We start from the raw sequence: 14,215 nt of genomic DNA, 5'->3' as shown, positions 1-14,215 counted from the left end.
GCCTTCCAACCCAGATTATATTGGAGAAAAACTCCCAGGTATTGAAATTTATAGACCTGTTCAATAGGTTTTCCATCTAATTGCCACTTATAGGATTTCCGACTTTTTGAGAAAATTAGTACTTTTGATTTAGATTGATTTATAGTGAGGGAATTTGTTTTACAATATGAAACAAAGAATTTTAATGCTCTCCTGAGGCCAATTCTTGAGAAGGATAAAATAACAGCATCATCAGCATAGAGTAATAATGGGCAACGATAGTTTGCGAGACGGGGGGCATGGATGATTTCCTGAGATTCAGCCAATGGTATCCTCATGTCACTAATGAATAAATTGAAAAGAAAAGGAGCCAGGATACATCCTTGCCGGACTCCTCTGTTGATGGGCACAGAGTTTGTGAGATCGCCGGCTGGGGTTATTCTCACCCTAGCAGCCGACCCCTCACGCAGCTGGATTATTAACCATAAGAGTCTTCTATCAATTCCCCATCGGGCCAACTTTTCCCAGAGTAACCTTCTGGGGATGCTGTCAAATGCAGCCTTAAGGTCGATAAAAGCCGCACAAAGTTGGCCTCGGTTTGAAGAGGAATATTTCCGGGCTAGATGGTGCAAGACTAAAACATGGTCCGTAGTTGACTGGTTCGGTCTGAATCCTGCTTGCTCGGGGCCTATCAGTTTCTTTTCTTCAGCCCATTCTAGCATGTGCAATGCTTGGGATTAATCAAGATGGGCTTTTTATTTCTTTTTTGCCCTTGATAGCAAAAATGTTCGACTTCCCACCCCATTTTCCATGCCCAGTATCTTCTCTCTCTTATCCCATCACATCCATACTATATTCTCTTAATTCCTTCTGTTGCTCCTATTTCAAATCCTGCTTGCGAGTTCATCACACTACGACGTTTTCTTAAAAGGGCTTTCATTCTTCCACAAAGCAGTTGTCATTAGAATCTCTTACTCTGGCAATTAATTTTGCCAATTCTGCATAGTCCCTCACCTTACTTACCCATTCCTTGGTGGGAACGTCTTCTTCCTTTCATTTTTGTGGGGGGGTGAATCCTAGCCGACGTTGTTACATACACAAACAACTTTAATGCTGGTTTTAAATGGTGATTTGATGTCCTTTCAACTTGCTCTTTTTAGCCAGTTTGCTTTGTATTTTATAACTTTCAGTAGTGCTGTAAGCTGCCTTGAATCCCCATGATGATGATAATATAAACATAATATACTATAATGAAATAATATTTATACATACATACATACATGCCTCGTCCATCTGGTTGAGTTTCCCCAGCCACTCTGGGCAGCTCCCAACAGAATATTAAAAACACGATAAAACATCAAACATTAAAAACTTCCCTAAACAGGGCTGCCTTCAGATGTCTTCTAAAAGCCAGATAGTTGTTTATTTCCTTGGCATCTAATGGGAGGGTGCCACTGCCAAGAAGGCCCTCTGCCTGGTTCCCTGTAACCTCACTTCTCGCAGTGAGGGAACCGCCAGAAGGACTTCAGGAGAAAGGTGGGTGGTGTTTATAATATTAAAAAAGTTCCACCCCACCGATCTACATAGCCCTGAGTTCCCTGCGGGGAGGGGGGGGCACCCAAGGGCAGCCCAGTCACCTCCAGCTTCTCCTTGCCTCCTCGCAGACGACAGCAGCATGCACGGCGACCGAAGCGACAGCGGGCGGAAAACTCGGGTGGAGAGCGGCTACTTCTCCTTGGAGAAGACGAAACAGGATGGGAAGCCGGACGAGCAGCAGCTGCCGACCCCGCCATCCCCTCCCAGCCCCAGCACCCCCAACAACAGGTACAGTGACTCCCAGTCGCCCTCCCCGGAGCAGAGCTGCCCCTTTCCTTCCCCAGGTGGCCCCCCAGGCAGCCGAATGGTGTACAGCTTCTCCCTCAACTGCCTGGACTTGACGAGCGACTCCATGTCCGGCTGCAAGGACTCGGCAGCGAGAGATGGGGCGAGGGGAGCCGAGAGGCCGGGCCGCCCCCTTTCCTTTAGAGCAAGCCGGCAGTACGCCACCCTGGCCGATGTCCCCAAGGCTGTCAGGATTAGTAACCGGGAGGCTTTCCAAGCGGAGAGGAAGAGGCTGGAGCGGCGTTCCCGAGCTCGCAGCCCCGGAAGGGAAGAGGTGGCTCGGCTCTTTGGCAGCGAAAGGAGGTAAGGAACGGGCGGTAGCATGGCCAATGGGTTTCTCATTCGGAGGAAGCTGGTCGGCTCCTGGCGGTTGAAGCTGATGGCGCCTCTCGCGGCGTTTCTCCAATTTGGGTCTCTGCAGCTGTTGTCGGACTACAACTCCCATCATCCCTGGCCACTGGATGATGGGCCTTGTAGTCCAACAACAGCTGGAGGCCCGAGATGGAGAGACGCGGCAATATTTGAATGGGGTTTTGAGCTGGCCTGCTGGGCACAAATAGGGCAGCCTCCGCAAGACCATTTTTGCTGGGTGGGTGGCGTTAAGTGTGGCCCAACCAAGTGGCATTTCAAGAGGTTGCTTGGTTGTGCCGAAGAAGGGATACTGGGATCTGGATTCGCAAACGGCAAGGCAGCCAGGAAGCTGAAAGCAGGTGCAGGCAACTCACTTACTTGTGTGTGACCACCAAAAGTTCTTGGTTTAGCTGCCTCCCAGAGCACCGCACCCAAGCCCTGAAACTATATATCACTGCATCCAGGATGCAAAGGAACTCCTCTTCCATGGACATGACTTTAATGCAGGGGTTTTGCGGGTATCGTACAGCATGGGCAGGGAGTCTGGTATCTGGTTCGGGGCTTGGAAAATGTTAGCTTTCTTCGGAAAGAAAGGAAGGAAGGAAGGAAGGAAGGAAGGAAGGAAGGCAGGCAGGCAGGCAGAGCAAGTTGCTGGACCTCATGCTTTTGAAGCAAAGCACAGAGAAAGCCTCCAAAATTAAGAGTAGGTCAGCACCAGGTTTTAACTCAGTTGGCGGTTGAGTTTAAAGCTTTGCACAACTGCCTCTCTCCCCTCCCCACATATTTCCCTAGGCAATGCATGTGTGGGGAGTCTGGCGTGTATGCTGGCCTAGCTTAATGAGCTATGATGGAGACTCAAGGAGACGTCGTTTAGTGGAGCTGAATAAGCTGTAAAATACCTTGGTATGGGCACAATAGCTGGATTGGTGCAATAGCTCTGCTGCTGTGCAAGGCCCATATTTGCAGCTGCAAAGGTGTCTTGCAGACATACAACCGTGTGTGTGTGTGTGTGTGTGTGTGTGTGTGTGTGTGACATTCCAGACCCCTCACATATAATAGTTGAAACTTGCCTTTCCAAATCAACTCTCTCTCTCTCGTTTTCTCGGCATGACGAGGCCTGCAGATAAAACGACAAGAGAGCAGGAGGCACAGGACCAGAGGGGAGAAAGCTGTCTTCTCTCTTTTGCTCGCTCTTGATTCCCGACAGGCGTGTTCACTCGAGCAGGTTTCTGACGAGTGGCTGCGGGGTCTTTTTGCATTTGTCTCCAGTATGCACAGAATCACAGCAGTTGGAAGGGGACCTGAGGGTCATCTAGTTCAACCCTCTGCAACGCAAGAATCTTTTGTCCAACGTGGGACTTGAACCCGCGACCCTAAGGTTAAGAGTCTCTTGCTGAGCTACCCCAGACAGATTGTGCTGTGGTGTTGACCCTCGCACCAAGAGGCAAAAGTATACAAGGGGTGGCAAGAATATTGGGGGATTCTTGGGCCACATTGGTTAGGCCGCCTTACATTTAAAGCAGTATTGTACAACTTTCAACAGCCCCAAAGAATTCTGGGAGATGTAGTTTGTTAAGGGTGCTGAGAGTCGTTTGGAGATCCCTATGCCTCCCGCAGAGCTACGATTCCCAGAGTGGCTTAGCAGTCAGTCCCTCTTGCCAGGGAAATCTGGGAACTGTGGGTCTGGGAAGGAAATAGGGAGTCTCCTAATAACTCTCAGCACCCTTAACTAATTACAATTCCTGGGATACATTAGGGGACTAAATTATTTCTCAAGAGGTATAAATAGCGCTTTAAATGTAAGGGATGGTATTCTGTTAGCTTTTACTCAGAGAATAATTGAGTTGTCTTCATTACTTCCAGTGGGTCTCGTCTGAGTAGCCCACAGTGTGGATGTGGTCTTAGCATAGCTGTCAACGTTTCCCTTTTTTTAAGGGAAATTCCCTTATTCCGAATAAGATTCCTCACAAGAAAAGGGAAAAGTTGACAGCTATGGGTCTTAGTGTAGAAACAACCAGGACATTCTGCAGGTCATTCAAGATGCATCCCAGGTGCCTAGAAGTTCTCACCAGGGACCCTGCAGTGATCCTAAGCTGCTGCTCGCATGAGATCTAGGAACTTTTTGCAATGGGAAAGCTACATTTTTCAGGATGACCCTTTTTGCACCAGGTACCAGTCTCCGTGCACGCATGGGTGGGGAATTCCCTCGCAGGTGAGACCCTCCTCGTGGTTCTTTCCTGACATGTGCCCAGAAGGTACAGGCTTCATGTAACTTCGAAGGCCTGGCAGGTGGCTGGGCCCCCTCTCCCAAAGCTGCTAAGCTGGGTGGGTGGCACACCTTGTCCTGTCTTTTGAAAAATGGAGGGAGAATGTACATGCCCCAAGAAGTGGTCCCCTTTCCAGGTTCCTGGATTGCAGGATTCATTAGTGTTGCTGTGGAACTGGGGAAATAATAATAATAATAATAATAATAATAATAATAATAATAATAATAATTTATTTATACCTCACCCATGTGGCTGGGTTTCCCAAGAGAATTAATGATAATAATAATAAAGCAATAAAACATCAGACACTTAAAAACTTCCCTAAACAGGGCTGCCTTCAGTTGTCTTCTAAAAGTCAGATAGTTGTTTATTTCCTTGACATCTGATGGGAGGGCATTCCACAGGGCAGGTGCCACTACCGAGAAGGCCCTCTGCCTGGTTCCCTGTAACCTCACTTCTCGCAGGGAGGGAACTGCCAGAAGGCCCTCAGAGCTGGACCTCAGTGTCCGGGCTGAATGATGGGGATGGGGATGGTATACTGGGCTGAACGCCATTTAGGGCTTTAAAGGTCAGCACAAACACTTTGAATTGTGCTCAGAAATGTCCTGGGAGCCCAAAGGAAACTAGGCAGCTTGTAGAGCAGGTCAGGCCAACTCCTCAGACCAAGTGGGCTGCAAGAATCCTTGGGACAATGCCTGGCCCAAGGTCACCCAGTGAGAGCTTCATGACTGAGCAGAGATTTGAACCCTGGTCTTCCAGGGTCCAACACTCTAACCACTGCTCTCTGCTGGTTTAGCCTTACGTGCAAACCAGCTTGGCGTGACTCCATCCCGTCGCGAGCTTTTCCTTCCCTGCTAGCAGCTGCCAGTGATTGCACAAGTGTAACATCTGAATGAAGTCCCAGAATGCAAAGAAGCATGGATATTTTTTGGGAGGGGGTGTCATTAGCAAAATATCCAACAGGAGATGAATGGGGCTGCTGTGCACGGTCTCTCTGGTTACCCTCCAGCCATCCTGGTGTCTGAAACTCTCCTAAGAGGCGTGCAACCCTTAGGAACAGCTGGATCCAGCCGGCATCTGGCTTCCAGAAATGTCTGGGGAAACTCTTCAGCAGGGTGTGGATGCTGCGGCCTTATTGCTGCTGGTCCCTTAGCGTCTGCTCTTGGGATGTGCCATGTTCCCTCTGGCCATGGAGGTCCTCCTGAGCTGTCGCGGTTAATAGCTGTCAATCAGCTCTCTCCTCCGCAAAGGCGTCCTCTGTATCCAGGTGGGCTGGCGCAGGACGGTTTTCCGAGCCCTGCCTGCGGCCACCTGCAACGGCGAATTAACATTGCCCTGCAACCCCCCCCTCCCCTTCTGCTTGGCTCCTGGCTGCTTCTCTGCTTTCCCCACTTTGCTTCTTGCTTATTAACATTCTTCTCCCACCTGTGAGTCGGTTCTGTTGCCGTTTGTGGAGCTGAGCAAACTTGTTCCAAGAATCTGGTGTCTGTTTTTGCACCTGGATTTTCCTCCTCTATTTGTGCCTGGTCTCCATTTGCGCATGGGAGCCCACTCCCCACTTACCACTCCCACCCCTGTCACAAACACATACTGCACATGCCAGGGTCCCAAGGAACACACCAAGCGCTTTAAAAACAGCCAGCAAAATCCCAAACTCACATACTGCCTCCTGCCTTAGTCCCTCCGGGTCTTGGATTTCTTGTGCCAATTCTCATGTTCTCTGGGGGGCTGCAGGGTTATTCTAGCAACAGCCCAGAGCAAACAGTCCTTAGAGCTAGTTACAGGTAGGTAGCCGTGTTGCTCTGCCATGTTGTTGTTGTTTAGTCGTTTAGTCGTGTCCGACTCTTTGTGACCCCCTGGACCAGAGCACGCCAGGCACTTCTGTCTTCCACTGCCTCCTGCAGTTTGGTCAAACTCATGCTGGTAGCTTCGAGAACACTGTCCAACCATCTTGTCCTCTGTCGTCCCCTTTTCCTTGTGCCCTCCATCTTTCCCAACATCAGGTTCTTCTCCAGGGAGTCTTCTCTTCTCATGAGGTGGCCAAAGTATTAGAGCCTCAGCTTCAGGATCTGTCGTTCCAGTGAGCACTCAGGGCAGATTTCCTTCAGAATGGATAGGTTTGATCTTCTTGCAGTCCATGGGACTCTCAAGAGTCTCCTCCAGCACCATAATTCAAAAGCATCAATTCTATAGTTGAAAGAAATTAAATTAAATTAAAAAATTCCTTCCAGTAGCATCTTAGAGACCACCTAAGTTAGTTATTGGTATGAGCTTTCGTGTGCATGCATGTATCTGAAGAAGTGTGCATGCACACGAAAGCTCATACTGATAACTAACTAAGTTGGTCTCTAAGGAGCTACTGGAAGGAATTTTTTATTTTATTTTATTAGTCCTTAGAGGAGCAGTTTTCATACTCCTTTCTACCCACCAGCCCAGGCTTCCTTGGAAGCATATCAGGGATTCAAAACCAAGGAGATCATTAACAGTACACAAGTTTGTCTGCCAGATCCACCTTCCCCTGGTTTGTTCTTTCTCACGGGGAGATTCAGTTGCTAAACAGAGTGCGAGAGGCATTGTCTGTGACCAGAAAAAGCAGTGTTTGAAATTAGCCAGGAGCCAGGCGCATTTTGCTCCTAGGTATCAACCAAGTGAGGATGCCTGGACACAAGAATGGTGCCTGACATCTCCACCATCTGAAGGTGCATGCCTGGGGATCATTGGATCTGAACTGTTTTCACACACTAATAGTCCATCCTGTAGAATTCTGTCTTTTATATTTTAACCTCATAATCAGAACCAAATTTCAGGAACCAAATTGCTTTTTCTGTGCAGCCTGAACAGGAGCAGGGAATGACATTATGGTTAATTGTTGTCTCTTGCTTTCCCTTTAACCACCCCAGTGCCCTGCTCACAGTTGGGAAGAATATTCCTATGTTATGAGTGGTCTGTGTCACCATTAAGAAAAATAAGTAGAAATCGGCCAATATATATTTGTAGTATCCCTGGATCAAGTGGTTTTCCTTCTTTAAGTTATGAAAGTTCTTAACCTAGCTCAAGGTTGTCATCTGAACAGATGTTTAACTGAGAATCAATCACTGTCAGTTCATCATTTGAAAAATAAAACATCAAGCTGTCTTGCACCAAAAGAAAAGAAAAGCAACAAGACATTCTGTTTTGGCAATCACAACCTTCGTTTAAGGAGCCATTTGGCACCTATTTTATATATCTGAATTACTAACACTGAGTAAAAGCCCCACCTGGACCATCTCTGGCTTCAGAGAGAGGCTAACCTGCAGCAGCTCCAGGTGTTGTTTGTTGGGACTCACACTCCTGCCAGGCCATCCAACATGGCCAAAGATCAGGATTGATGGGACGCGGGTGGCGCTGTGGTCTAAACCACTGAGCCTAGGGCTTGCCGATCAGAAGGTTGGCGGTTCGAATCCCCGCAATGGGGTGAGCTTCCGTTGCTCGGTCCCTGCTCCTGCCAACCTAGCGGTTCAACAGCACATCAAAGTGCAAGTAGATCAATAGGTACCGCTCCGGCGGGAAGGTAAACGGCGTTTCCGTGCGCTGCTCTGGTTCGCCAGAAGCGGCTTAGTTATGCTGGCCACATGACCCGGAAGCTGTACGCCGGCTCCCTCGGCCAGTAAAGCAAGATGAGCGCTGCAACCCCAGAGTCGGTCACGACTGGACCTGACGGTCAGGGGTCCCTTTACCTTTACTTTACAGCCCAGCATCAACTTGCGGGTTTGCTTTTTTAGGGCTTCCTCTCCATCCATTTTCAAACTTTTCTCTATACCATCATGAGGGCTAGAAGCATGTTTTTAAAATGCAGTATTTGGCTGAGAAAACTGCCCCCCCTCCCCCGGTAACATGTTCACTGGCAGAGCTGAGATTCAGTGGTTGGCTACAATTCAGTTTTCACAATCCTCTTTTTTTAAAAGGAATGGATCAGGAATTCAGCACTACAAAACGGAGCAAGGTTTAGTCCAGCTGAAACACAGATTAGCGGCACATTTGCAAGCTGGTATAAACGTCTGTACTTAAGCCAGCTTCAGATGGGTTTGAAATTGCTGTAGTTGTTGCAGAGGAATTGGGAATTGTAATGTTAGGGTGGTGCCCCCTTAACCGCTTTAAAGAAATCATGACTACCAGGTGGTCTTGAGAGCAAAGGGTGGCTCCTAAACTGGTTTGAAACCGGTTTAAATTTGTAGTGTAAATGTGCCCTAGGATGAGAGAAAATGTTTATTGAATAGGTGCCAGTTGGTTTATGCCAACCTTGCCAATTTACAAGAGCCTTCAAGTGGCATGGGATTCATCTCTGGAAAGGCGTGTCTCACAGTTCATTGGTGTCCACACTCCCCCTGCTGGTAGCATAGATTCATAGGATTGTAGAGTTGGAAGGGAGCTTGAGGGTCATCTAGTCCAACCCCACCCCCAGAATGAAGGAATCTCAACTCAAGCATCTGTGACAGATGGACATCCAACCTCTGCTTTAAAACCTTCAGGGAAGGAGGGTCCACAATCTCCCAAGGGAGACCGTTCTACTGTCAAGCAGCTCTTACTATCAGAAACTTCTTCCTGGTGTTTAGTCGGAAACTCCTTTCTTGGAACTTTAATCCATTGGTTTTTCCTCTGGAGCAGGAGAAAACAAGCTTGCTCCCTATTCCATGGGACGGCCCTTTAGATATTTGAAAATGGCTATCCTATCTCCTCTTAGTCTCCTCTTTTCCAGGCTAAACATACCCAGCTCCTTCAACCGTTCCTCATCAGGCTTAGTCTCCAGACCCTTGATCATCTTGGGTCACCCTCTTCTGCACATGTTCCAGCTTGTCAACATCCTTCTTAAATTGTGGTGCCCAGAGCTGGACACAGAATTCCAGGTGTCGTCTGACCAAGGCAGAATAGAGCGGTTCTATGACTTCCACAACTTTTTTTGCCAACTCATTTTGTTTTACAATGGAAATGGAAACTGAACTGTTCTGTCTAAATTTTACTTCCCAATAGGTGCATGCTGTGTTTCTGGATGAGGTTTTTGGTTTCATAGGGAAGGCTAAGACTGCACATCAACACATTTTCAGAATCTCTTATCTTTTTGTCCCCAAAGCTGCGGGTGGAGGGGACGCAGTCCTCCCAGCTTGGCAGTGTTTGATTACAACCGCCTTTCTCTCTAAAGTGGTAGCTGTCTTTCCAGATAAAGACCACTCCTCACTTAGCGACTGAGCCCTTGCCTTCTACATACTCTGATCTAAGTTGCAGGTTCTACCGCTGCAGAGAGATGCTTGAAAGGGTTTTGGCACGGCTTGCTAAAATCTCAAAAGCCAGGAATGCCCAATCAGATTCGGCATTCTGGAAGTTGGGCTTCCAGCTTCCAAGTGCCTCGTATAACTCCTCGGTCCCTTTCTGCAACCAGGAGAACCAGAACAAGTTATGTAAATTTGCTCGAAGGTTGCACAATAGATTCAGCTTGCAGAATGTAGCAGCAGCCCTTGTCTCGGAATTGGCATGGAGTTGCGTGCAACCGCGACGGTTTCTCATTTTTGCTTCTTGAGAAACTAAAGCCCAGCATAATGGATGCACGCTCTTGACTGTCTCTTTCTGCTTTAGATCAATGAGCCTTCTCTATCTGGGCTTTAAACATTTCCTGGTGGATTTCCACCCTCTTCCCATTCTCCCTACACACAGGTACACAGAATGTGCTCCTTCTCTGGGTACATCTCTTTTGTCCCCTCTGGCTGTTCCTGACTCCTCACCTCACTTCCTGCAGAATAATAAAAAAATCAACCCAATGAAACCGCTTTCAATCAAAAGCAAATCACTCTTATCCCATTGACTCCCAGCCACATGGAAACCCTTCTAACCCTGGAGCGTGGCTGCCTGCCACAAACTAACATGCATGGGGCTCCCTTCTCTTTTCCTCCCTACCTTTTTAACCCCCCTCCCCCAACGAGAGCATGGCACCCCACGCCCCAAAGTCTTTAAATAACTCTTCTTTTTGTTTTACATTCCTCAGCAGACCCATTGGCCAGACCAGGCGTTCAGCAGCGGCAGATGCGGGTTTTAGGGATGCCGTTGCTCCCCTCCCTACAAGGAGGGCTACGAAGGCGTGGCTTTTGCAGGGGAGAAGCGCTGGCGGGAGGAGCTCTCATGCGCTCCCCGCCCAGCCGGTTCCAGACTTGCCTTGAACTTGCCCTTGAAAAGCAGCTGGAGAGCAGCAGACTGCTGAGAAATAGCTGTGCAAAACAACAGCAAGCCTCTGGTTACGTGAAACATATTCAATAAACACACAAGACATAACCGGCTGTGCATTTGAAAAAATAGTATATACTATTCGTTGTACTGAATTGTAGATTTCAAAAGAAGTAGCTCATAAAGTTCAACGGAAAAAGTAGAAGACCCAGTGGATCAGTTCTGAGTATATTTTTGAACCGTTTAACAGCTGTATCAATATAGAGTATATATTATTTTTTCAAACGCACAGCCAGTTATGTCTTGAGAAATACCTGCGGGCAAAGCAGGAGGCAAGCCACCCCTTCTCACCGGCCACTTCTCCACTGCAAACCGGGTTCTCTCCCCCGGCCATTTTTGAAGCCAGGTGTTGGCTGAACGCCTTCGCTGTGCCCTTTCCAGGAGTCTGAGTTCTCCAAGTGCCTGCATGTTCCTTTTTGGCAAGCTCTCGCAGGGGCTGCCTGGGCAAACTTAGATTCCGCTGGGGAATTCCTTCTCCTGCACCTCTCCACGAAACTACTCACCCGGCCCCTCTCCTCAATGATCAGAATAACCACTCACAGCGGGGATGTGATTTTAGGGGTTTGCAATGATTATAATTTCATTTTGCTGATGATTTGTATTTTTTTTCTTTTGTTTCTTTTTCTTTTAGAAATCTTGGAATGATTTTAATTTTTATTTGTGGGTTGGGGAGGAGGAAATATAATTTTGTCTGTTCATTCATTTTCCAGCTTTCTTTTCTTCCAGGTCTTGTTGCTCTCCACCTTCTGCTGTGTGACGTGTCCGCCCTTTTTACTCCGCCTGCTTCGCTACCATCTCATCTCCAAAAAAAAAAAAAAATTTAAAAATTTAAAAATTCGAGCTGTAGACAACCTGGTGGTGCAACCCCCCCTTTCCATAAGAAATCAGCCTGCTTTGTTTGGTCGGGTTTTTTTGTTCTGTTTCCTTTTTCGTAAAGAAAATGAGCCCTTTTGCCATTTGGCCGAGACAAATGTCAATTTGATGATCCTTCGCTTTTCATCCCTTTTTGCAAAACTGAGGTGGGGGAAAGTGGGGTTTCCTTTCTTTTTTAACAAAAAGCCTGCTGTCAGTTAAAAAAAAAACATATTGCAGAGTGTTAAAATACGTGCAGCGCGGCTTATGAAGAAAGGTGTTTTGCGGGGTCTTTGCCTTCCCTGGGAGTATCCGGCAGGCCTCTTCTTCAGGCCTCTTGGTGTTGGGAAAGCTTTGGGTGGCTCTCTGTCCCCGCATGTGGCATGGCGTGGTCTTGACTGTGGAGGCTAACCTGGAAGGGGTTCCTTGGTGGGGAAGCTCCTGCCTCAAACCTTGGGACTCTGGATTTTGTCATCATCTGGTCCCTTCCAGCCCAATGTTCCTCCCTTATTAGCAGTTAGTCTTTTTTATTTTGTTTTATATTCTTTATTGGGGGAGGAAGTACAAAATTACAAGTGCACAGCATAAGATAAGACACACACAAATAGAAGGAACAGGAAATAGTACCCATGTAGAAAAACAAAACAGGACAACGACAAGATATTGTGCACATTACAAAAAAGGGGGTATTGTTATTGTAGTTAACCCTGAATACCTAGCACGGCTGGGGTCCGTTCATGTGCGAGGCAGCCATTTCCCACAGCAAGAGACCGGAAGTCCCTCTTATTGTAGTTAACCAGACCTTAATCTCATACGGTATTTACTCTTATAAAACAGACTTCTGGAAGTTAGTCTTATAAAAGATCCATCAGATCCAAGCCTTCTTCAACTGACACAGCTACAGTGGTACCTTGGTTGCCGAACTTAATCCGTTCCGGGAGTCCATTTGACTCCCGGAACCGTTCGAAAACAAGGCGCAGCTTCTGATTGGCTGCAGGAGCTTCCTGCGGCATTCGGGAGCCAATTTGTTCAGGAGCCAAGCTGTTCAAGTACCAAGGTACCACTGTACAGTGGGACATCAGATTCCAGTCTCCAGAGAAAAAGCTACCGTATTTTTCGCTCTATAAGACGCACCAGACCACAAGACGCACCTAGTTTTTGGAGGAGGAAAACAAGGGGGGGGGGATTCTGAATCTCAGAAGCCAGAACAGCAAGAGGGATCGCTGTGCAGTGAAAACAGCAATCCCTCTTGCTGTTCTGGCTTCTGGGATAGCTGCACAGCCTGCATTTGCTCCATAAGACGCACACACAATTTCCCCTTACTTTTTAAGAGGGGAAAAGTGAGTCTTATAGAGCAAAAAATACGGTACTTTTCATTTTGAGAGTGAAGCCAGGCATTTATTCATGTCGTCTCTTTCTAGTTAGATTATAATGCCTTCAAAGTGATAAGTGCTTGCAAGCAAACACAGAGATACGTGTGTATTTATGTCTTGCAGGCAGGCTGAATCCCAATAAGTTTATTTCCTGCCAGATTCCTTCTCCCCTCCCACCCCACTCCCCGGCAATAAATCCAAACAGGGCAGAGTGAGCTGTTTTGAAAAGGTTTCTGTTCCAATACTTTGAGAACGCTCTCGTTGAATTGGGGTGAGGGGGATGGAGCTGCTGTGATTTACTGAGGATTGTTGCAGGCTCCTGTCTTGTGGGAAAAACAGCCCTGCTTTCCCCTCTTGTCTGTCTTGCAGGCGGTCCCAGGTAATTGAGAAATTTGAGGCATTAGATATTGAGAATGCCGAGCACATGGAGACCAACGCCCCCTCTGGAACTGCCCTCTCCAGTGAGACCCGGCAGGGCAGGAGCGAGAAGAGGGTTTTCCCCAGGAAACGGGTAAGACCATGGGTAGGCAAACTAAGGCCCAGGGGCCGGATCCGGCCCAGTCGCCTTCTAAATCCGGCCCACGGACGGTCCAGGAATCAGCATGTTTTTACATGAGTAGAATGTGTCCTTTTATTTAAAATGCATCTCTGGGATATTTGTGGGGCGTAGGAATTCGTTCTTTTCCCCCCCTTCAAAATATAGTCCGGCCCCCCACAAGGTCTGAGGGACTGTGGACCGGCCCCCTGCTGAAAAATTTGCTGACCCCTGGGTAAGACAGTGGAACAATATTTTTCTGCATTGCCTCGTCTTTTCGCCCAGGGTGTCCAGAAGCCCCGCAGGGCTGTTAAGGGGGCATTTTCGACATTGCATAGTCCTGCATTGCAGGGGGGTGCACTAAATGACCCTCAAGGTTATGCTCAACTTCTTTTCTTCTGTTTTATCCCTCACAACTTATATCGTTCACAGCTCTTTGCCAGGCCCATTGTTAGGAGAAAAAAATACAGTGGTACCTCGTTTTGAGTCCAGGATCTGTTACAGAGCCCTGAGCGCTTGACATAAAGGATGCACGACAAAGTGCCGCTCTGCACATGCACATGGAGCGGTTTGTGTTTCTGCACACGGACGAAGTGTGATTTAGCACTTCTGCACATGTGCGAGCAGCAAACCCGGAAGTAACTTGTTTGGGTACGTCCGGGTTTGCCGCGGACATTCGATGAAATGGATGCTCGATGAGGCGAACTCAAAATGAGGTGCCACTGTAA

General features: G+C 47.8%; 1 protein-coding gene across 7 annotated transcripts in view; it reads left to right on the top strand.

Annotated features, from left to right (window-relative positions):
- Nucleotides 1-14,215, top strand: part of MPRIP (myosin phosphatase Rho interacting protein) — a 218,247-nt gene that overhangs the window by 163,496 nt on the left and 40,536 nt on the right. For 5 of the 7 annotated variants that reach the window (XM_053364529.1, XM_053364527.1, XM_053364528.1 and 2 more), the window contains exons 7-8: nucleotides 1,644-1,803; nucleotides 13,322-13,463. In XM_053364529.1, coding sequence (XP_053220504.1) covers nucleotides 1,644-1,803; nucleotides 13,322-13,463 — 302 coding nt within the window. Of the gene's footprint in view, nucleotides 1-1,643; nucleotides 2,164-13,321; nucleotides 13,464-14,215 lie in introns of all 7 variants that reach the window. The other 2 variants (XM_053364525.1, XM_053364526.1) reach the window with 1 other exon arrangement.

Source organism: Podarcis raffonei, chromosome 14, assembly GCF_027172205.1.
Source record: "Podarcis raffonei isolate rPodRaf1 chromosome 14, rPodRaf1.pri, whole genome shotgun sequence".
NCBI classification, from domain to species: domain Eukaryota; kingdom Metazoa; phylum Chordata; class Lepidosauria; order Squamata; family Lacertidae; genus Podarcis; species Podarcis raffonei.
The sequence above is the reverse complement of the archived record's forward strand: the minus strand, read 5'-3'. Positions and strand labels throughout refer to the sequence as shown.